Source organism: Monodelphis domestica, chromosome 5, assembly GCF_027887165.1.
Source record: "Monodelphis domestica isolate mMonDom1 chromosome 5, mMonDom1.pri, whole genome shotgun sequence".
Lineage (NCBI taxonomy): Eukaryota > Metazoa > Chordata > Mammalia > Didelphimorphia > Didelphidae > Monodelphis > Monodelphis domestica.
Genome location: NC_077231.1, coordinates 278,217,822 through 278,243,001, shown reverse-complemented (window position 1 = coordinate 278,243,001; position 25,180 = coordinate 278,217,822). Strand labels below are relative to the sequence as shown.

Below are 25,180 nucleotides of genomic sequence, written 5' to 3'. Positions count from 1 at the left end.
CAGGATGATGTCTTAATTTGCTGATGAGTTATATTTGAGTTGAGTGAGAGTTGCAGAAAGTCTTCAGCCTCACTTTCTCTTCCAGAGTCATGGAAGCCCAATGGAAAGTCAAAAGGACTATTGGTGGCAATCCAGAATGATCTTGGTCTCTGGTGTCTGATCAAGCTTTAAGCTTTCCACAGTGCCTGTTTCCTCCACCTTCGTGGCTATTAGAACAAACTCTCATCCACTCATTCTGCCAAGGAACTTCACATGCTTTGGTAGATCATCCCCCTAACTCATCAGTGGTTTCGAGGCCCATTGGTTACCCTCAGCCTGGTTTAGCTCATCTACCAATACAGTTTTATTGGGGTGGCTGGCCTCTCTGTGCTTCTTGGAGTCACAGGTGAGACTTGGGTAGAAGGTGGAAGGGTTGAAGAGCCCTCAGGGCCCTCACACCTGAGGGGCTTGTGCTCCCTGAACACCCCCTTATCTCCAGTCCACCATGGTATACCTCTATAGAAAGGGAATGGAGTAGGATCAGACTATAAAAGGCCTGCTGGGTAGCAGCCAGTTGAAGAAGGCTAAGCAGTTTGGATTTTCTTCGGTAGCCAATAGGAATTCTACAAGTTCTGAGTAGAGGGGCAAAACATTTAGGCTCTGGAAGGCTAGAAAAAGTTCAGTCCTAGATCTGTTAAGTAGAGTTGTGTTTATCCTCCATAGCTCAAGTCAGGTCCAGCAAGTTGAGAGGTAGATATAAATATCCTCGTTGTATGCTCCCATATACAAAAGAAAACGCCCTACAAAAGAATATCTACCCTTTGATCCAGCCATAGCACTGCTGGGTCTGTACCCCAAAGAGATAATGGACACAAAGACTTGTACAAGAATATTCATAGCTGCGCTCTTTGTGGTGGCCAAAAACTGGAAAACGAGGGGATGCCCATCAATTGGGGAATGGCTGAGCAAATTGTGGTATATGTTGGTGATGGAATACTATTGTGCTAAAAGGAATAATAAAGTGGAGGAATTCCATGGAGACTGGAACAACCTCCAGGAAGTGATGCAGAGCGAGAGGAGCAGAACCAGGAGAACATTGTACACAGAGACTAATACACTGTGGTATAATCGAACGTAATGGACGTCTCCATTAATGGCGGTGTAATGTCCCTGAACAATTTGCAGGGATCCAGGAGAAAAAAACACCATTCATAAGCAAAGGATAAAGTATGGGAGTGGAAACACTGAGGAAAAGCAACTGCCTGAATACAGAGGTTGAGGGGACATGACAGAGGATAGACTCTAAATGAACACTCTAATGCAAATACTATCAACAAAGCAATGGGTTCAAATCAAGAAAACATCTAATGCCCAGTGGACTTACGCGTCGGCTATGGGGGGTGGGAGGGAGGAAAAGAAAATGATCTATGTCTTTAACGAATAATGCTTGGAAATGATCAAATAAAATATATTTAAAAAAAAAAGAAAACGCCCTTCAAAAATCAGCATGAAAATATTTCACGCTTCGTTTGCATATTTAAAAATCAATCTTGTGCTTTCTTTGCTTATAAGATCTGGAGGTCCCAGTCCAGGACTGAATTCAAAGTCTCCTAACAAATCCAAATGAAATGTCCTTTCCCATGACATAAGGTATAACCTATGAGTTCCAAGGCCAGAAGTAAGCCAAAGTCATTTACAGACTGTCCAAATCCCCAGATAATACAGATGGAATTCTAGTTATATGGTTACATGAAAACCTTTCATATTTGTCTGCAATGGAAACTGGCATGAATGGGTGCATTTTGCTTAAAAACAGAGGTTGCACTCATTTGATGCATGGAAGTCACGAGTGCAAGAGATATGACTACTCTTTGGAGTTGCCTTTTCAGTCCAATTCCATAAACATTTATCAAGTGTTCCTGAGGAATAGAGCTGCTAGGTCCCAGGGAAACAAAGACACTTTTGGAATTGCTTTGGGGGAGTCCCATTTCTTTTAAGCTGGCAAATAATTTCTAAGACTTAATTAACTCTCTACCTCCTTTTTGTTGTTTTTCAGCCATATCTGACTCTTCATGACCCCTTTTGGGGTTTTCTTGGCAAAGATACAGAGTGGTTTGCCATTTCCTTCTCCAGATCATTTTACAGATGAGAAATTGAGCTAAACAAGGTGAAGGTATTTTCCCAGGGACACACAGCTAGTAAGTGCCCAAGGCTGGGTACAAACTCAAGAAGATGAATCTGCCTGCTTCCAAGACTAATGCTCTATCCACTGTGCAACCTGGCTGTTCCACCTCATTTTTCTCATGAGGAAATAGAGGATCAGAGAAGTCATTCCCTTTGGGCTTTTCACCTCTCTCTAGACTCCTGAACAATGAAGGGATTAGACTAGATCAGTGATGGTGAACCTTTTAGAGACTGAGTGACCAAACTGCACATGTGAACCTCCCCCCTTACCCTAGACAGGGGAGGGAGGAAGCACTCCCATTGAGCTGCTGGACAGAGGGGTGAGTGATGTGAGAAATGTCCTCAGGAGTTCATAGAGAGGGAGAAGTGAGCATCCACCTGTGGCATACATGCCATGGGTTTGCCAACATAGAACTAGATCATCTCATAACTTCTTTTCCCCTTAGACTCCTTAGTTCCCAGTGCCCAACTTGGGTGCCATTTCCTGATCTCCCTGGTTGTTAGTTCTCTTTTCTCAAGTCATCGTGTATTTATTTATGTGTATACATTATAAAAGCTTCCTAAGGGTATAGTCTGTTTTATTTTGTCTCTGTATCCTCAGGACCTCTCCCAGTGTGCTAATAAATGCCTTAAATTGACTTGCCCAAGGTCACACAAGTTGTCTATAGCAGAGCCAAGCTCTGAACCCAGGTTTCACTGCTCCTTTTATTATACCCCCTGGCAGTAGCAACCTAACATGCTTAGGCTATAATGGAGAGACACCAAAGGCTGTTCAATTCCCTTAAGTATGGATAGAAAAGTGGGGGACTGATGCTATTTGGAAATCCTTCTCCCAGGCTAACTAGCCTGGCCACTGCCTAGGAAAAAAGACCCAATAGGATCCCTACATATGGGGAGACATTCTTGTTGAAGTATTAGTCAGGAGATTCACAGATGACTCCCTAGACATCTCTACACCATGTTGCCTGGGCTCAAGCCAGCATCCTGATATTGATCCTACCCTTCTCCCCCAAACTCCAGACTTCATCCCTGACTTGATAGATAAACTTTCACATTTTATTACCCAGAACCAAATTCTAGGTCTCTTCCTAGGCATCTCTACTTCCCATACTCCTTTCTAGCTTTTTTTAAAGTATGTGTGTGTTGGTTCCCCCCCCCCCCCCCCCATCTATTAAAATATAAATTCCTCAAGGCCAGGAACTTCCTTGCTTTATATTTGTATTTTTTATATTTTATAATATATACAGAACACATTTTTATATTTTATAAGAATCCTAAATATTTAGCATAGTGCCTGGCATATAGTAAGCATTTTTAAAATGCTTTCTGTATGTATCACAGATTCCCTGACCTTTATATGCCATTTCTTCCCATTATAATGCAAATCCCTTAAGATCAAGGACTCCCTTTCTTGCTTATATTTGAATTTCCAAAATTTACCACAGTGCTTGGCACATTAAAAAAAAATCCTTTATCTACCTATCAGAGATTCCCTTCTTCATTTAAAAATTTTTTAATTATTTTTTCCAATCTAGAATTCATTCCTTCCCCTCCTGAAAACAACAAAAACTCGTCTGAAACAAATATGCATATTCAAGCAAAGAAAATTCACACATTATGTCATGTCCCAAAATATATTTCAATCTGTATCTTGAGTCCCTCCCATCTCTCTAAGGAGTTGGGTATAGCCTTTATTATTATTATTTCTCTGAAATCAGCCTGAATTGCTTTTTAATTCCTTTTCAAGAATAAGAAAAGTCCACCTTTATTCCACTAGGACCCTCCCAAGGACCTGCCCCATGGCCTTCCCTAGCATCTGCAGCCTTCTTCCCAATCACTTTAGCCACCCACTACTGATTAGTAATGGCTTAAGTTTCAAAGCTTTTTCTCCTAAATCATCTCATTGGGGGGGGGGGGAAATACCACTCACCCAACCTCCTAGGAGCAGACAGCTGGGTTTGGGGAGTAGGGGAGGGGGAAAGAATTCTTTTTTCCTGATGCCTTTCTCTCTCTGACTCCCCTAAGTTCTCATGGGCCTGTCAGCCACTTAATAACCACTGGGAAATGAGCTGGAGAGGCTGTTCAGTGGCTGGTGGACCCAGGACAATAGACACTAATTGGTTCCATTATAGATAGTTTCAGTAGAAAGACCTTGGAATGAATGAACATGAATATGAATGGATTGATGCTATCCTTTTACCACTTAGAGGTGGTCCTTCTTAGAAAAAGATGGATGGAAAGTTCAAATGAGGGAAGCTTGCACTGGCCTGACAGTTCTGAGGCCAAAAAGGATCTGACTTTGGGATGTCTCATTATGGACACTGTTAATTACACCAAATACCTTGAGTATTACAGCCAGAGGACCACTTCCTTTATCCTAAGCAGGTAAACGTTTATCCAGAATAAATAAGAAAGAACACTGATTATATTTACTTTTCTATCCACCCTTTCCTGCTCTCCATTCCCCCTATCCACCCCCAATTCACACACACACACACACACACACACTCCAAGAAAGCAAATTAGTTTCACAAAAGGAAGCAGAGAACCAGGATCCTTTAATCTTGGGCCTTCAGGTTACTCAGTGGTGTTTCTACTTTGTTTTGTTTGTTGCTTGTAGTAATCTTTTTCTGGTCTTTGGAGAGCAGACTTGAAAGATATTGGTATTTTTTTCAAAATAATTGTTTTCTGATCAGTTATTGTGCTGACTCTCCCTGGTTGGAAGGATGGGTTGGTGTAGACAAAGCTGCCACTAATCAATGAAATTGCTTACTACTAATAGTAATTTAAAAAACATTTCTGCCAATAGTTTCAGCGTCTTACAAGACATTTTACTAGATCTACAAAAACCACAGCAAGAAGACTGGTTGGAATTTGTTTTTGTTTTTAACCCTTACCTTCCATCTTGGATTCAATACTGCATATTGGTTCCAAGGCAAAAGAGTGGTGAGGGCTAGTCAATGGGGGTTAAGTGACTTGCTCAGGGTCACACAGTTAGGAAGTGTCTGAATCCAGATTTGAACCCAAGTCCTCCCATCTCTAGACTGGCTCTCTATCCACTGAGTCACTTTTCTGGCCCCTGGTTGGAGTTTTAGTGCCCTTTCTCCTCTTATACTCCTAGCACTTTTACAAAGCATAAAAATGACCAATAAATGGACACATAAAAATGGCCAATTAATGGATGGGCAGCCAGGTTGAGTATGAGGAGAAGCCTGGTGCTACATAATCCATAGACTAGGTTCTGGAATACTCAGGAGTTGGCAATGGCAGCAATAGCTTGGACTATAGTCATGATTTAGGATAGACTTAAAGAATGTTAGAGCTGGAAGCAACCCTAAGGACTGATCATCTCAGTCAGAGGCAGAACTAGGGTGGAGTGGTCAGTACTTTATCCAGGATGCTGGAATTTAGAGGGTGCCAAAATTGAAGAGACTGTATAATTTTAAAATTTGTTACATTTGGACAGCATTCTCTTTCTTCAAGCAACTTAGAATAACTGAGCTTACCACTTAGCAAGAATAATTAAGCTGGAAACTACCAGATGGTGCCCTTTCAATAACCCCTATTTCCATCCCAATGACCACATACCAGGTGAGTGTTTCCTTGGTCCCTCTCCCTCTCCCCACTTCACCCGCATTAGTCTCTTTAGCAGTCTCCTCTTAGGGATCTGAGAGTGATGTCCTTTCCTCTTACTTCGTCTTGTAGTATTTCCATATCATGAATTACAAAGTTGATTTAAAGGCATATTTTGAACTGGTACTTTGAATGACTGCTTGAATCTAACTCATTTATTTTACAAATAGGGAAACACAGACCCACCAAGATAAAATGACTTTCTCTGGGTCACACTATCTTAAAAGCAATCAGTCCTCCAATTTTATCTTTTAGTAAAACAAAGAGGGAAGCACAAACTTTCAAGTTTAATTTTGAAGAAAGGGAGGTGCTTTTCCTGAGCATTTTGGAGTATCAGGTCACTATGTGAGAATACTGGTCATTTAGTTGAGGTCCAAAGCCCCAACTTCTACCTACAATTCGAGTGAATAAGGTTCTCTACTTTGAGGTTTCCTGAAGCTTCAGATTACTTCTGAAAACAATCATAGAGATTTATTGCCAGCATCACAAATAGGCTATGTGCCTCTTTGATCTATAAGGCTTGGGGGATGTCTGTAGTCACTGACCATACCAATAATTTTTTCACCATCTATCCCCCTAAAGGGCAATGGATAGTGTCCAGTCTAGAGTCAGAAAGACACATCTTCATGAATTCAAATCTGACCTCAGACACTTACTAGCTGTGTGATCCTAGGCAAGTCTTTTTTTGCCTCCGTTTCCTCACCTGTAAAATGAATTGGAAAAGGAAATGGCAGACTACTCCACTATTTTAACCAAGAAAACCCAAATGGGGTCATGAAGAGTAGGCCACAACTGAAAAATGAGAGAGCAATAACTTCCCCTAAAGAGTTTGATCACTGGTACAATGGACTGTTTTTAGTGTAACCAGGAACATAACTCATCACTGACAGAGCCTTTGTACCTTTAATTCATTGAGTTTCTTTGTTTTCTACATGAATGGCTTTTAGAAATCATGCTTCAAGACAATTAGTCTTTCCCAATTACTCTTGGGCACATCTTCAGAAACATCTTTCACTCTGGCTCCCTCACCTCCCTGCCATACAATGGATACGTCACCTAAGCAACTCCTAGATCTCAGCAAGAAACACAGAAGAAGACTTCTGATCCTTGGAGATCTGTTTTTCTTTTAATTTTGTGGAGAAAATGGGTCCCTGAGAAACTTCCAGTTGGGTGCCCAGAGTCTACACATAATATCTCCATCGTTATAAGTAATGATAAATATTTATTCTCGGTCCTTAGTCCCTACACTATAGGTCAAAACAATTGAAAAATGTTTTCTCAGAATCAGGGAATAGAAGGGAACTTAGAGATGACCTAACTCAAGACTTTTGTTTTAAAGAAATATTTACATTTAAGACTTTTCATTTTAAAAGGAAAATTGAAGCCAGAAAGGATCAATGATTTTTCCAAGGCTATCCAGGTAGCTTATGACAGACTTAGTGCTAGGTCCTCTGACTTCCATAGCTTGAAAAACATGAACAAACATCAACACTTCCATATTCAAAGACAGAGAAGATTGTATAGGTTACTATGATCTCTTTCACATACATAGTTTCTTTTTTTAGAAGACTATGCTAAAGATAGCATAGTAGTAACAACATTTTCCAGCTTGTTTGTGATCTCTTCTGAACCCTTCCACTCTCTTCTGTGTATTTTTTAATTTTTCATTGACATGATTTTCCTGTTTTTACATTTATTTTTTCATCTTAATCACTGTGTACCCACTCCCCCCACAAAACTCCCCCCTAAAATAAAGCCTCCTTTTATAATAAATTAGTATTGTCAAGCCAAACAAATTCACATATTGGTCATGTCCAAAAATGTCTATCTCATTCCGTGTCACTACCAAGAAGTGGGCAGCATATTTTATCACCAATTTTTGGAACTGAGACTAGTCAGTGTTTCTTTCCCTTATACTTGAATCCCTCTAATTGAGAACACAGATGAAACATAATGGGGGAAAAAAGTATACAGATCCCAGAATACTTTACACCTGATTTTAGTGTATTTAACTTATCATTCAGTTCATTACTCAATTCAAAAGGCATTCTTGTCATACATAGGGCACTGTTTTTAGGTGTTATAAAGGAAAGAAAGACAGACAGAAAGCAGACAGAAAGACAGACAGGAAGGAAGGAAGGAAGGAAGGAAGGAAGGAAGAAAGAAAGAAAGAAAGAAAGAAAGAAAGAAAGAAAGAAAGAAAGAAAGAAAGAAAGAAAGAAAGAAAGAAAGAAAAGAAAGAAAGAAAGAAAGAAAGAAAGAAAGAAAGAAAGAAAGAAAGAAAGAAAGAAAGAAAGAAAGAAAGAAAGAAAGAAAGAAAGAAAGAAAGAAAGAAAGAAAGAGAGAAAGAGAGAAAGAGAGAAGAGAGAAAGAGAGAAAGAGGAGAAAGAGAGAAAGAGAGAGAGGAGAGAGAGAGAGAGAGAGAGAGAGAGAGAGAGAGGAGAGAGAGAGAGAGAGAGAGAAAGAAAGAAAGAAAGAAAGAAAGAAAGAAAGAAAGAAAGAAAGAAAGAAAGAAAGAAAGAAAGAAAGAAAGAAGAAAGAAAGAAAGAAAGAAAGAAAGAAGAAAGGAAGAAAGGAAGAAAGGAAGAAAGGAAGAAGAAGAAAGGAAGAAAGGAAGAAAGGAAGAAAGGAAGAAAGGAAGAAAGGAAGAAAGAAAGAAAGAAAGAAAGAAAGAAAGAAAGAAAGAAAGAAAGAAAGAAAGAAAGAAAGAAAGAAAGAAAGAAAGAAAGAAAGAAAGAAAGAAAGAAAAGAAGAAAGAAAGAAAGAAAGAAAGAAAGAAAGAAAGAAAGAAAGAAGAAAGAAAGGAAGGAAGAAAGAAAGAACGGAAGGAAGAAAGGAAGGAAGGAAGGAAGGAAGGAAGGAAGGAAGGAAGGAAGGAAGGAAGAAGGAAGAAGGAAGGAAGGAAGGAAGGAAGGAAGGAAGGAAAGAGAATGAAGGAAGGAAGGAGGAAAGAAGGAAGGAAGGAAGGAGCCCCATCCTCAAGGAACATGCATTCTATTAGGGGGATAAATAAATCAACTGTACTAAGCACTGGGGATACAAGAAAACATGTATACTTAATAGAAATAGAAAACATACACAAAGTAACACAAGGCAAATTCCAGAGAATGAAGACTATAGGACAACTAGTGGCTCAGTGGATAGAGTATCATGCCTTGAGGTAGAAGATCCTGGGTTCAAATTTGGCCCCAGATACTTCCTAGCTGTGTAACTCTGGGCAAGTCACTTATCCCAATTTCTTAGTCCTTACCATTCTTCTGCTTTGGATCAATGATTAGTATTGATTCTTAGTCAGAAGATAAGAGTTTTTTAAAAAATGAGACTGGGAACTAGAGAGCAGTCCTATTTCCCAAGTCTTCCCATTCTGGAACAACAGATTTTAACCTTTTTGATGTCATGGATTTCTTTGGCAATCTGGTTAAGGAGGTAGAACCTGAGCTGTGCTCTGAAGGATTCTAGAGATTCTATGAGGTTCCCGCCCTCAAAAAGCTTACATTTTATCAGAATGTCTGTAGCCTCACTGTCTATACCTTCAGTGTGGCCAGCCTTACTCATCTGATCAATCTAAAGTTAGAAGTCTGGGGAGAAGGGAAGGGAGAGGATAGAAAAGTGAAGGTGAATAAGTAACAATTCATCTAGACCAGTGATGGCAAACCTTTTAGAGACTGAGTGACCAAACAGCAACCTTCCTGCCATATGTGAGCCCCCAACCTTACCCTAGAAGGGGGAGATAGGAAGCACTCTCACTGGGCTGCTGGGTAGAGGGGCAGATAATGAGATAAATTTCCTTGGCATGTGTGGAGAGGGGGAAGGAGTAGCCCCTCTGGCACATGTACCATAGGTTCATCAACACAGTTCTAGGGACTTAGCATTTAGTCCATGACTGTGGGCTTAACAGATCACTTTTCCTCATCTGTAAAATGGGGATACAGAGCTTCTGGGAGTAGAGCATTTTGTGAAGCACTCAAACTCTATGGACATGAAAGCCGTGGTTCTAGTTTCCTTACCCAACTGTGCCATCTGCCAGCCAGCCTGTGGTGCACGTTGCAAAAGAACATTCCAGTACTGCCGCCGGAGCTCTACTGCTGTAGCTAGGTGAGCACCAGAGGCTGCGCAGGAGGCCTGAGCCACAGCCAGATCCAGGCCCTGAGAGCCATTCCAGGATTCCAAGACAAAGAGTTTTCCTGCAGGAGAACACAGATATACATGCAGACACATCAGTTTGAACAAAAGGCAAAGAGGAATAACCCCTGTCCAGGTCTATTCCTCAAGGTGTGGCATCCTATTCCCCAAGATCTTCCTGTTCTAGAGAAGTTCTTAACCTTTTTTGTGTCCTGGATCCCTTTGGTAATCTGGCGAAGTCTATGAACCTCTTAAAAAAAAAGGTTTTAAATGCATAAAATAAGATTTATAGAATTACAAAGGAAACCAATTATACATATGCATATTTTGATATTTGCTTTATACACATTAAAGGCATATATATAATTATATATATGTGTGTGTAAAAGTTTCTGGATCTCAAGTTGACTCAATTCTTTTTAACCCCTTACCTTCTGTCTTTGAATCAATACTATGTATTGGTTCCAAGGCAGAAAAGTGGCAAGGGTAAAGAAATAGTGGCTAAGTGACTTGCCCTGGGTCACACAACTAGATGGTGTCTGAAGTAAGATTTGAACTCAGGACCTCCTGTCTCTAGACCTGGCTCTCAATGCACTGAGTCACCCAGCTGCCCCCAAGACTCTTAATTCTAAAGAATGTCAAAGCCTTTATTATTCCCATGTTAAGCATCATTTCATCAAATAATGGCATCCTATCCTAGATTTAACCCTCAGAGAGTATCCAGCATAGATAAGAAAATGAGGCAAACGGAGGTGAAGGGACTTGCCCAGGGTCACATAGCTAGTAAATGTCTGAGGCTGGATCTGAGCTCAAGTCTTCCTGACTCCAATTGGGAGATATTACAAGTCCATTTAGATATGAACAACCTGAAAGAGAGAAGGCTCAGAGGGCAGCAGGAGGGTAGAATATAGTTTGCTGATTTCTAATCTAAAGATTCCATTTGTTTTACCTTCCTCCTGAGGTTATTGTGAGAATCAAATGAGATAATAACTGTAAAGCACTTAGCACAGTGCCTGGCACATAATAAGTTCTATATAAATATTAACTTTTATTATTGTCATCATCATCATTTTATTTGAGCTTCTCTACACCCTTAGGAAGTACGTATAATTATTCTCCCTATTTTACAGAAGAGAAAACTGAGATGCAGACAGGGGGCCCAGAATCAAAACTAGTGATATTAGAGAGGATTTACCCTCAATCACATACCTAGAAGATTAGAGGTGAAGAGAAACCCAGCTCCTTCGGCTTCTTGATTCAGTCCCTTTTCTGTACTGTTTTGTACCTCCTCTAAAAGGGATGTATTAGTTCAAACAGTCCCCTGAGGACTTTTACTGGACAACACTTTCTTAGCCTAGATTCAGTGATTTTATATATGTGGATAAATTCAAAAATAATATTTTTAAATTAAAGAATTCTATAAATGCCTATTTCTGGTTCAAAGAGTTATGTAAGTTGGCAAAATTTACGCGGGCACCTAAGGGAACCTGTTTCCTTGTGGGCCTTTAAATACACTGCCCTGTTCTGCTCCCCACCACTCCTCCACCTCCAGCAAGGAAAATAAAATGTCCTCTAACCTGGAAAAGAGTTAATGAAAAAGGCTGTGGAAACCTGCTAGGAGAAATGACAATTCCTCCCTTGGTTACACTTAGGGAGGATCTAAAACTTGAATTCAGAAAGGCAACTTTGAAAAAATCTTTTAAATCATTTCAAAGACAGCTTTGAAGAATGTTCTAAGTCAACTTGAGGCTCAGTCAGCCAAACCTCTCCAGTGAGACTTTATTGAATATATAAGTACAAATATATCTATATAGTCATATATATACATATTTTCCTCTTTATTTTTCTCCCCCTCCCTCCCTTCCTCTCTCTCTCTTTCTCTATCTCTTTCTCTCCCTCTCTCTTCCTCTCTCTTTCTCTCTCTCTCTCTTTCTTTCCCTCACTCTCTCTCTTTCTCTTTCTCTCTCTCTTCCTCTCTCTCTCTTTCTCTTTCTCTCTCTCTCTCTCTTTCTTTCCCTCTCTCTCTTTCTCTTTCTCTCTCTCTTCCTCTCTCTCTCTCTTTCTCTCTCTCTCTCTCTCTCTTTCTCTTTCTCTCTCTCTTCCTCTCTCTCTCTCTTTCTCTCTCTCTCCAACCCCCCCAACAAAGATTTTTTTTCTCCCCATAAGCTCTGGAGACAACTGAAACAGCCCTAAAATTAGAATTTTTCTTTTTGACAGACCAATTTCTGGCCAAATAATGAAGTCAGTTTCTAAATGGAGCTTGTGTCAGTTAATCTGGGGTTTGGATTGAGTGGTTTGTGGGTAAATAAAGATGACCTATAATACTGTTTTTACCCTAGTCAAACTTAAAAAAAAACCAGCCTTCCTCTCCCTCTCCTTTCCTTGGTCTCTGTTTTATTTCAGGGTTTGGTTGGTTTCGTTTCTGTTTGGGAATGCTTCCCTACAATCCTCATGCCACAATTTCTGTTTTATACTTCCAGAAGAAGCTTGAACCATTTGTATTTTGTTCATACAACACATCAGCGCCATTTCTGGAGTTGATTCCATTTGATCATATGTTCACACATACATGTCTGTGTTTATGGATGTGTATGTGGGCATATACAGGTGGCAAGAATATCCCAGAATCCGGGGTGCAGGCAGCAATATATTTGACGCAGCTTTCAGGAGCCCTGTGGCATAGTTGTCTCTTGAAATCTACCCTGAAGGGGAACTGAAATTTCTCACTCCATGTCTGCAGTGGGATAAAATGCTGAAGAACCTGGGCAAATAGCCTCTGTCCTTCCCATTCCCAGAAGCCATCTCCCTTTCAGTGAAGCCCCAGAGGTACTTGACCATCTGGACCCAGTAAAGCCTCCTGACCACGGCAGTCCAGTGCAGTCCAGAGTGAGGCAAAATTCCCAAGATGGTATTTTAACCAAGCCAGCCTCCTTGGTTTATGTTCCTCCTTCTCCCAAGGACTTTTAGCTAAGTGGTATATTGGAGAGTACAGTGTGCCTACATTCATCCTGAAGACCTGAATTCAAATCCAGCCTCAGATACTTGTTGATTATATTATATGATCCTAAGCAAATCATTTAACGTCTGCCTGCCTTAGTTTTCTCAACTATAAAATGGGAATTATAACCTATATTTAATATAAAAATAGTATAACATAATATTAAATATTAATTATACTATAATGTATGATAACACAAAATACAAACCATGATTCAGGGGATTGTTGTCAGGGTCAAATGGGATAATATTTATAAGACACCCAATATAGTACCTGTCAGATAATAGGCATTAAATAAATGCTTATTATCTTCTCTCTTTCCTCCCTCCTTCAAACTGCTCTGATGAGCAGCCCCTTCAAAGAGAATTGTAAATGCTGCTGTGAACTAGCTGGGACAAAAGTGGTTTGGAGAATCAGAGAATTTTAGCTCAGGACATGAATTCATCACACATAGATCTGGATTTTTGCTGGCATAGGGACGTCCTCAGGAAGAAATTCCTCTCACATACCTTAGAGTTTCTGAGAATTGTCTGGGACATGGGCTGGTTAAGTGACTTGTCCAAGGTCACACAACTACTATGTATCCCAAGCAGGATGTGAATGGACTGAGATCTTTCTGAGTCCATGGATTTCTATCATACACATACAGACAGAAAGGGGCATGAATGTAACCTTCCTGATGAGGCAGAGGAGCCCAGAATGCCTCACAGTAGATGGTTTAGAAAAATAACAACAATGGGAAACTCCAGACCCTATGTAGATGCAGAGATATATGTATATGGATGTATGTTTGTGTGTTGCCAATCTACACCAGAAGAAAGTGTTTCCCTGTTCCAGTAAACTCACCAGTCTACATCCTGTCCTCCCCAAAGAAAATCCCTTTTCATTTATGTATTTTATGCAACAAATTAAAAAATTAGACTGACAAAATGAAAACTACACACACATGCCTCCCATGAGACTTCTGAAGCCTTGCCATCATTTATGGGTCAAAATTACATACGGAAAAGCAAACACAAGCTTCTGAAATACTCCAAGTAGAGAGCTTCAGGTCCAGACTCTGGGTTAGACTTGACCAAGGGCTGGTTTGATGAGCTGGGCTCATACCATGCCTCGGTTGCTTTGAGCATAGTTAGTGGCTTGATGACTCCTGCCTGCCTGGGAGCCCTGTTACTGCCATAGGAAGGCTGTGGTGACTTCTGTTGAATTTCCTCCTCTTGGCTTGTTTTATAACCTTCTAGGCTTCGGGATCCAGACTTTCATCCCCATCAGTCTTCATCAGGGATTCATAAAGCAAAGTGGTAATCCAGCAAGAATAAAAAGAAAACTGCCTCAAATTCATCAAAGGGGAACAAATGGCCATGTGGGCTGAGGCTCAGCTAAAATCCTCAGCCCCGCACACATTGCTTCCACAGGGTCCAGGGTGAGATGAGGCACAACCTGAAGCTCCGACATCTGCTTAGGGAAATGCCTTTGTGGTTCTTGTTGCTTAAATTTTTTTTTAAACTCTGACCAATACTAAGTATTGATTTCAAGACAGAAGAATGGTAAGGGCTAGGCAATGGGCGTTCAGTGACTTGCTTCTTTCCCTAATCGTGCCTTGCCTCTCTGTCCCCAGGTATCAAGGCCACCTCCATGGTTCCCCTTTCTTATATTATATTTTAGACCTTAAAGGTCATGCAGCCCAACCCTCTCATTTTATAGATGAAGTAGCAGAGACCCAAAGAGGCTGAGACTTGTTCAAAATCACAAAGATATTCAGAGGCAGGACTGAGATTCAGTCACCAGTTTCAGAAGGCAGATTTGGATAGTGGAGTCAGAGAATATGTGTGCAAAATGAGGCAGGTATGGGCCACTGTTTCATTAAACAGCCCAAAGGACATTTCAATTCAAATATGCTTATTTTATAATAAAAGAGGAAAATCAGTCTTCCCCTGGGATTTTGCCACAGACTTGAAGAAGCCATGAAATTATTCACATCTTACTTTTTCCTTCCAGTAGAGAAATAAACTGTTCTTCTGGAGAACCAAATGAGAGGTAAGGATTTAAATCTTTATTAAGTGACTTTGGATCCTAGGGTGAAAAGAACCTCCAGAAATGAGAAATCAGTATTACTTCCCCAGTCCTCTGCTCACATGCCTCCTTTCCCAAGTAAGGTGAATGCTATTAGAACAATCTTGGAAAATTAAGATTTTTGCCCTTTAAGAAATTTTTAAAAAAACAACCCTAACATATATAAAAACACAAGAAACATTTTTCCCCTTGGGCAGACATTCTGAAGCATGGTGTTCATGAAGGTGTCAGGATCCACCAATACCTGAGCCTTTTAAAGCCTCAGGTGTCAGGAAAGTAGATCCACATGAAACTTGTTACCATCTTTTCAAATGCTACTCTTTTGGAGGGGATGGGGCAATATTGGGACACTAATGCATTGTTGGTGGAGTTGTGAATTGATCCAACCATTATAGAGGACAATTTGGAACTATGCCCAAAAGGTTATACAACTATGCATACCTTTTGATCTGGTAATACCACTACCAGGTCTGTATCCTAAAGAGATCATAAAATGGGGAAAGGACCTACTTGTTCAAAAATATTTATAGCGGCTCTTTTTGTTGTGGCAAAGAATTGAAAATTGAAGGGATGTCCATCAGTTGGAGAATAACCGAACGAATTGTGGTACATGTTGGTGATGGAATACTATCATGTTATAAAAAAGGATAAGATGATTTCAGAAAAAGCTGGATAGATCTGTAGGAACTGATGTAGAGCCAAATAAGCAGAACTGGGAGAACATTGTACATTATAACAACAAGACTGGATCTGTGAAAACTTGGCTACTCTCAGCAATGTAATGATCTGGGATAATCCTGAAGGACTTATGACAGGGAATGCTCTCCACCTCCAGAGAAAGAACTGCTGGAGTTGTCTTTCACATCAGCATATTTATGGTTTTACCTTGGGATTTTGGTTTTGAGTGTGATCTTACAACAATGACCAATATGGAAAAGGGGTTTGCATGACAATAAAATAAAACAAAATCGTACTAAGATTTCTGAGAAAGAAAAATGCTACCCTTTGAGGATAGCCACACTATTGCTCTATCCCATTTGCAGAATAATTTGCCAGCCAGTCAGCATTTGAAGCCTAAGAGGCCAAACATTGCCAATCAAGGTCTTAATGGCATTGTTAAAAGTTTTGGACAGAAACCAGGAAGATGTCGCTTTATTTATGACACGATCCTTATTCTTTATTGGTTCTAATGCCAAATTTTTACATGGTACAAATTTATCCCATATCGAAGCCTTGATTTTCATTTGCTTGGAATGTTAATTTTATTATTTGCCCACAAGTGTGTTTTCTTATAAATGGATTGCGTATTCCTATACTTGCTGAAGTCAGGAGGCAGCCTCTCTCATCTGGGAAAACTTTCTGGACTCAACCTCACAGAAAACTTTGTGTGTGCTCCTCAGTGTGGCGACATCATCCAGCATTGGATTCTGATTGGTTAGGAAGACATACTTCCCAAATGCAGGGTTTTAAAAGAAAATGGAACTCTCCCAAGGGTTAGCTAGACTTAACATCTTCCCCACTCTCTCCTTGCCAATCCCGTCACTTGTTTTCTTTTTCTTTCTTTTTTTCCCCCAAACCCTTACTTTCTGTCTTAGAATCAATACCAAGTATTAGTTCTAAGGCAGAAGAAGAGTGTTAAGGATTAGGCAATGGGGTTAAGTGACTTGTCCAGGATCATATAGTTAGGAAGTATCTGAAATTAGATTTGAACACAGGACCTCCCATCTCCAGGCCTAGCACTCTATCCACAGAGCCATTTAGCTGCCCCCCATCATTTGTTTTCTTAATTTCCTTTTAGGGCTCAGCATTGTCCATTAGGGAGTCTTTAGTCATAACATTTAGAATGATAATCTGTCACACTTTTATCTGATTACAGGCATGGGTTGGTAAGGGAAATGCAATTTAACTATCCCATGTCACAATGCAGTCTTGTACTAGGTGCCATAATAGATAGACTGTTGTGCTTGGAAGGAATTTCAGTGAAAAATCTAGCCTCAGACACGAAGTAACCCTATGACAGTCATCCAACTTTTCTCAGCCTCAGTTTCCTCATCTATAAAATGAAAAGGTTGGACTTAATGACCTTTTTTTTTGCCTCTTATATTTATTTTTTTTAATTTTATAGTATTTTATTTGATCATTTCCATGCATTATTCATTAAAGACAAAGATCATTTTCTTTTCCTACCCCCTACCCCCCCCATAGCCGACACGTGATTCCACTGGGTATCACATGTGTTCTTGATTCAAACCCACTGCCATGTTGTTAATATTTGCATTAGAGTGTTCGTTTAGAGTCTCTCCTCTGTCATGTCCCCTCAACCGCTGTAGTCAGGCAGTTGCTTTTCCTCGGTGTTTCTACTCCCACAGTTTGTCCTTTGACTTAATGACCTTTAAGATCCATTCTAGCTCTAAGGCTAAGATCTTGTCATCCCCTGTGCCAATAACAGCAGCATATCTGTCTAACTTTGGTTAGCAGAAGGTTTTATGGCTAATTTTTTGTTCATTTATTTCAGTCCTGTCCAGCTCTTTGTGACTCCATTTGGAGTTTTCTTGGTAAAGATCCTACAGTGGTTTGCGATTTCCTTCTACAGCTCATTTGACAGATGAATAAATCAAGACAAAGAGGGTTAAGTGACTTTCCCAGGGTCACACAGTTAGTAAGGGTCTAAGGCCAGATTTGAACTCAGAAAGATGTGTTCCTGATTCCAGACATAGCATTTTCTGTCCACTGCATCACCTATGGCTAACTTTACCCCCAAAAGCTTGACTTGCCCCTCATATCTCCTCCTACTGACTAGAGAAAATCTTCTGTTCTAGCCAGGCTGGCTTCTTGCTTCGTAAACCCCTCTACAAGATGCTTATTTCCCACTTTCTATCTTTTTGTTGTTGTTGTTGCTCTTCTTTCCCCATGGAATGTGCTTCCTTATCCCCTTCACAAATCAGAATCCCACCCAAATTGCAAGGTTTGGCTGGAATCTCTGTGGCAAATAGGCTTGCCTTTGTGTGTTTTCAGAGTGGTGGTACAGTCTAATTTGGGGGTGATGGCAGCACAGACCCTTCTTGTATTTCCTTATCTTTCCCTTAGTTGGAGAAGAGAGCTTAGATACTTAGTGATTAAGTAGGAATGTGGGTTGAAACACCCCAAAGCCACCATGCAATCAAAGATATTTTAACTGACCAGTGGTGAGTCTTGGACTTGAGAACGCCACCCATATAATTGAAGCTTAAAATGGTGGAGGAGGAAGGCCATTTTTTTTTTCAAAAGAAGATACCGTTGTCTTCTGGGATCGTGAGGGAGTTGGGTTCCTGGTTATAAAGGTGTTGAGAAGGCCATCTAGACTTGGAGAATTTTAAATATTCAGTTGGAAAGCTTAGGCACCATCAAATTTTGGGAAAGGGTACTTTTTTTTTTACATATCACAAATGTATATATTCTCTTTGATTGATATATTTTTTTTATTTGTTTGTTTGTTTTTATCCAGACCTGTGTTTACATCAATGTGGCTAATTCCTGGAGTTATGGACTCTTACCACGGATACAGATCTGCAACTAAGCACCTTGGAGAGTTGCCTGGGACATTAAGAGGCTGAGTGGCTTCCCTAGTTACACAGTTACTACATGTCAAAGGTAGGACCCAAATCCCTGTCTTCAGGACTCCAAGAAGCAGCAGACCTGGAGTCAGTGAGTCAGTGGGTCAGTGAACAAGCATTTCTTAAATGTCTAATATATGGGGATACAGAAAGGGCAAAAGACAATTCCTGCCTTTGAAGATCCAATCAGATAAAGATTAAGGTTCAAATGTTAACTTAAATACTTACTAGCTATGGGCCCCTGGGCAATTAATGTTTCTAAATTTCTTTCTTCCATTTGGGTTTGGAACAGTTAATAGAATCAAATCAGATACTGTATTGTAGAAGTGCTTTGTAAATCTTGAAGTCCTGTATCCATGTGAGTTATTATTATTATTATTATTACCAAGAGGATCTTGAAGGCAACTCCAAGACAACAATACACATAGAGGTACTAGTTGAATTGAAGTCATAAGATTATAAGATAATGGCTTTAGAATTAGAAGACCTACTAAGTGCAAATCCCTTGTTTTGTAGGTGAAAAAACTGAGGCTTACTGAGTTTAAGTGACTTACCTAAAGTAAATATTGGAGATAGATTTCAACTTTACATTTTCCTGATTCCAAGACCAAAAGTCTTTTTATTAAATTACCTAGTTGTCTCTAAATGAACAAGAGTGAATGGAAAAGAGAATAAGCATTTATGTAGTGCTTGCTATGTGCCAGAAATTGTGCTGGACCCTTTAAAAAATACAGGTATCCCTTCCACATCATGAATTTCCCCATTGTAGTTTTAGTATATCAAGGGTCAACATAGGAAATTAAATGGAAATGTGGGGGGGATTTTGCGGAAGTTTCAGACAACACACAAAGGCTATTAGTACAGAAAAACTTTAGAAACTCAGAAATGCATAAAATATATTAATGGTTTTATATAATATCAACATATTTTATCTTTTAATCTTTTAATAAATATACATAATGTCTTTTTTAAAGTTAAAAGAGTAAAAAGTTGAAATTTGGGGAAAGAATGAAAAAGCCAGCAGATGACACCCAAAGGCTAGAAATGTAGAGTTATGTTAACAATGACTTACATATCTCCTATGGCCAAATACTTACCCCAAATTTTACAGTAAGGTATTGTAAACACGCCATAAAAAATACATTCAGGCTTCTTTTTTGTAAGAAGAGAGGGCAAAAACGTTTTACACAGATTTTCCAAATTGTGGGATCATGCCCCTAGCCCCCAAGAAGGAGTAGGGATACTAGTATTATTTCATTTGATCCACACAACTCTGGGATATGGGTGCTATTCTTTATTATCCCCAATTTACTGTTGAAAAAACTGAGGCAAACTTGCCCAGAGCTCATCCTTAAAGCATTTTCAGCTTGTTATATGGTCTGCCAGAACTTGTGCTCCATTACCAACTGCCCCCTTGGCCATCTCCAGCTCAACATGTTCAGAGTAGAACTCGTTACCTTTCTGTCCAAATTCACTCTACTACTGTCCTCTCCGATACACAAATTCACAACCCTAAAGTCATACTTGGTTCCCCACGCTCCCTCATCCCTCATTCACTCAGTTGCCAAAATTTGTCATTTCTTTCTGTGCATCTTTAACATCTGTTCCCTCCTCTCCACAGATACAACTACTGCCTTCGATCAGAACCTTATTACTTCTCCCTGGACTATTACAATAGTCTTCTTATGGGGGGGGGCAGTTAGGTGGCTTGAGAGCCAGGCCTAGAGATGGGAGGTCCTAGTGGCTTCAGACACTTCCCAGCTGTGTGACCAGAGGTAAGTCACCCCATTGCCTAATCCTTCCCCATCTTCTGCCTTGGAACTGATATTTGGTGTGGATCCTAAGACAGAAGGTAAGGTGTGGTTTAATAGTCTTCTTACTGGTCTCCTTTTCTCAGGGTTCTTCTCATTCCATCTCATTCTTCTAGCAGCTAGTAAAGGAATTTCCTGAGGCACAGATCCGACTCTGTCACTCTCCCACTCAACCAGTTCCAAGGGCTCCCAATTATTTCTAGAATCACACAACTGCTCTACTTTGCACGTAAAGCTTTTCACAACCTGGCCCCAACCTTCCTAGATTTTTCACATATTCTTCTCCTACACATACACCATGGTCTAGTCAAACGGACCTGACTGTTCCTCACATGTGACATTTAACTTCCCTCTCCATACCTGAATTGTCTTATGCCCAAGAATATATTCCCTCTTCACCTCTGCTACCTAGAAACTGGAGTCAGCTGTCAGCTCAAACACCTCCTTCTTTGGCTGATTGCTCCTGGTCCTAACTCAGCTGCTGGTGTCTTCTCTCAAAATCCCCCTATCTATTCTGGATCTTCCTAGAGATCTACATATTCTTTCCCCCAACTAGACTGCAAGGAGCTTGAGAGCAGCTACTGTTTTCACTTTAGACTCTCCATCCCCAGTACCTTTCATCTTGACTTGTCTCTTACCACTGCACTTGGCTGACTCTGGAAGAGAGAGTGAGGCTGATGACCTGGTGCAATCCTGCCTCACTTAAATCCAATTCACAAGCAGGTCAAGACAGTACCTGTGATGCCATTGGTCTTCTTCAAAAAAGAGGGATGGGGGGGGGGGGTGCAGCTGGGTAGCTCAGTGGATTGAGAGCCAGACCTAAGGAGGTCCTAGGTTCAAATCTGACCTCAGCCACTTCCTAGCTGTGTGACCCTGGGCAAGTCACTTGATCCCCCATTCCCTTACCACTCTTCTGCCTTGGAACCAATACACAGTATTGACTCCAAGAGGGAAGGTAAGGGTTTAAAAAAAAAAGAGGGATGAACAACAACAACCTTGCATATAGTAAGTGCTTAATAAATGATTGATTGACTGGTTGTTTGAGAACTCAGGGTCACTTCTCTGCCTCTTCAGGCATTAGAAGAAACCGGCAGAGATTACAAAAAAAGAAACAAACAAACAAAACAAAAACCTAGCATTTGGTTAATAGCATTGTTTTCCCTTCTTTTCTCACATCGTTAAGTGAGAGTTTATGCTTTGGGGAGCTAAATTATAATTGCTTCTCCATAAAGAAAAATACCAGACCAAAAAGCAGTAAAATGACAAAAGAGAAAAGTTGTTTTTGAGCTCATCTGCTGGGTCTTAGATCCTCAATGGACTTATAATCACTTCCTTCTACTTATCCAAAAAGAACAGCTGCTTTCAAAATGACTTGTCTGAAAGAACCAATACTATTTTCTTATTAAAATAAGAAAATGAACACTTGCTACTCAAAAAAAAAAAAAGCCTCAATGCTCCTCTCTCAATGTCTTTTCACCTTGTTGCTCATGCCCAGGTACTTGGTAATGATTCAATAACAATGGATGGGTGGGTTAGGAGGGGGCTTGGAGAAGAATACTCCCCCCCCCATTTTTAAAATTATCATGCAGAACACACTTCCATATTGGTTATTGTTGTAAGAGCCAAGTCATAAAAAACCAAAACCTCCAATAAAAACCCTAAATACACTGATGTGAAAGACAACTCCAATGGTTCTTGGAGAAGAATACTTTTGACAGTCTTGGGTGAGAAACTTGAAAATACTGACTAAAGGCAGGATTTCTTTTTTAAAGGCAGACTTTCTTCCCAATGGCTTTCCTTTCCATTGAAAAAGAGAGAGGTAGTAGAAATCAAGTAAATGTCCAGGAGAGAACTAGAGTTATTTCTAGATCCAGTTTTCAATTTTCTTTATTTTGTTTATAAGATGCTCTTTTCTTCTATTCTCTCTCTACTCTGTCTTTTCCCCTCCAATGGAAATATACATGTATACAGACACATATAGTACATATATACTATATATAATATATATATATATAAATGTGTGTGTGTGTGTGTGTGTGTGTAAATGAATGTCTCTTTTCCCTTCCTTTTCTGAGGGTTGCCCTAACTGCTGACTTATTTGTTCAGATCATTCAAGACTCCTTACTCTTGAAATATTAGGGGCTTTGGTCTTCCAAGTATGCTAATGCTCATGGGTATTCTGTGAGCCCTCATGAAGAGAATGCAACCCACTGTGATTCATTCTATTTTCTTCATCCAAGGGGCATTCAGAACTGGCTTCTTTGTTCCACTGGAAACGTACCTCCTGACTGAACAGCAGCATTAAAGTTTTCAGCAAAAACTCAAGTTAGCAACATTTTTTTTTGAGTCCTTTATATGTTTTGCAAGCTGCTAACCCAAGGCAACTGGCTTTTACTATTGGAAAAATGAAGGTCCTGGATTTCCACATGACCCACCCACCCTTGCTGAAACCAGCTGTGAGGGCGTTTCCTTTTGACCCACAATTTAAAAAAAGTGTCAGGTCTGAAATCTTGAGAGATTCCACCTAATTCAAATTCTGAAAGAAACACAGGCTTTTTGCTCTCCAAGAACAAAAGGGGTGATGGAGTTGGGGGTGGGGAGTGAAACCTTAACTGATAATATGTCCTGACACCCTATTTGTCAGAACAACTTAGCATTTGCAAAATACAATTGGACTAGACGGATAATGCAGCAGCCAAGAAGAAGGTACACTAGGGAGCCAGAGTGTGAAGAAGAAACTTCCCTTCTAACCCTATGGGAGAGTATAAAGCCACTTGACAGGAACCCGAATTTAAAGATTTTTTAAATTATTATTATTAATTCAGTTTTGTCCTGGTGTGTGTTTACATGTTGTTCATTCAGTGAAATAGTATGGGTGTCCCTAAAGTCTTAGTTCAGTGATTGCAGAAAGATTTTGGGGGACACCTTTTATAAGACAAAATACTCCCCTTAGCTCAGACCTGGGTTTTCTTTTGACTCTCACAGCTGTAAGGTGGTGGAATGTTGGAATAATAACAAGGCTAAAGGGTACCTACCTCTCCAGATACTAGGCTGACAACCGCTTTCTGGATTTCATCAGTGTTTGGTGTCAACCAAGAGCAAGAATGGGAGTTGGGAAGAGCTGGGTTTGAATCCAGCCTTAAATTCTAGCTATGTGACCTTGGAGATGCTAATTAACCTCTGGACCTCAGTGTCCTTCTCCATAAAATGGGTCAATACTAGCCTCTACCTCAGAGGGTTGTTACAAGGACCAAATGATGTAAAGTCAAGCTATTAGAATGACAGAGTTGCAATAAATACCACATGATAGGATTCTTTTATCCTTCATCTTACAGAGGTGAATAAATGAAGTACTTATAAAAAAGCATTGCTGGGTTTGATTAGATTGCGGCTTCTCAATTGAGATGCCTTCCACTTCTTCAAAAATCCTATATACCACCTGGACCATATTAAATATATAATAAATGCTTGTCATTTGACTGATTGCTATTGAGAACCGAAGGCTTTCCCTTTCTCCCTTGATCCTAGCACCTTCCCTCTGTCAATTATGTCCAGTTTATCCTGTCTATAGATGTTTACATGTTGTTTCCCATCATTAGATTGTGAGCTCCTTGAGGGCAGGAACTGTATTTTGCCCTCCCTTGTATCTTGAGCACTTAGTATAGTGCCTGACACATAGTAGGAGCTTAATAAATGTTTACTGATAAACTAACCTTACTGAAATTGATTTGGAAAATGTTTCCTTCTTCACATCACATAAGACTCTTCACTTTTATATAAAAGGATAACTATAGGAAATTAATCAAACTCCTCCCCATATTGGAGCCCGAATAATGATTGGATTCTTGTCTAACATCGGATAATTGCCAGGTATCCACTTTCCCTGGTCTGGGTGTTTTGTTCTGTTGACAAGATCTAATCCATCCATAGGTGCAGTGCACTGGAGATGTTCTAGAAAAATCTTAGGTTGGGTAGTTATCAGTTTCCTATTGCCATACCTTTTAGCTAGCCCAATTAGAGAATCATGGATGGAGAAATGTTAGCCAGGATTTATACTTCTTTAAACTCTCCAACTTTAGAACTCTTCTTGATTTCCTACTCTCTTAGGGGAAGGGGGTGTCATTTTTATTATTGGTTTATGAGAGTGCACAGGTAATACTGCAGAATGTTCTACAACAGGGATTTTCCTTGTTTTCTTTTCCACACTCATAATTAAATGAAATGCTAAATTTCAGTTAAAGGCTAGTGAAAATAAAGATGTTTTATCTTATCTGTCAAGTGGCAAAAATAATGCTTGCTTTACTTTGGAGCACAGATTTAGAATAGCACACATGTAGAGTAGGGAAATAATTTCTATCTAATCTAATCCAATACTCTCATTTTACAAAAGAGACAAGTGAGGTCTAGAGAGAGAGAAGGGAGCTTGCCCAAGGTCACATGAGTAATGAGTCGCAGGACTGAGATTCAAACTTGAATCATAGACTTAAAAACCTAGAACAGAGTTAAGAGTCTGAGTCTAACCCCTTGAGGCCCAGGGAGAGTGACTTGCCCAAGGTCACACAGTCACATCAGAGGCAATATTTGAACTTTTGTACTTTAACTGCCAAGCCAAGGCTCTTTCCATTGTGCCCTCACTGCTCTAACCTGAAATCTCTGTCTTTCCTCTATACAATAGTTATTTCATAGTACTGATCATGGGAATAAAAGTAAAATATGACATTAGATGGGGAAACTACAAAATCTAAAGTTCCCTATAACTGTAAAATATTTTGGTATGGGTCCCCAAA

The 25,180-nt window shown here is 39.9% G+C and overlaps 1 protein-coding gene across 1 annotated transcript in view; it reads right to left on the bottom strand.

The window, feature by feature from the left end:
* The window catches only part of SUSD5 (sushi domain containing 5), a 100,735-nt gene that overhangs the window by 72,448 nt on the left and 3,107 nt on the right, over positions 1 to 25,180 (bottom strand). Inside the window, 2 exon segments of the mRNA XM_001378508.3 lie at positions 9,804 to 9,864; positions 9,867 to 9,980. Coding sequence (XP_001378545.2) covers positions 9,804 to 9,864; positions 9,867 to 9,980 — 175 coding nt within the window.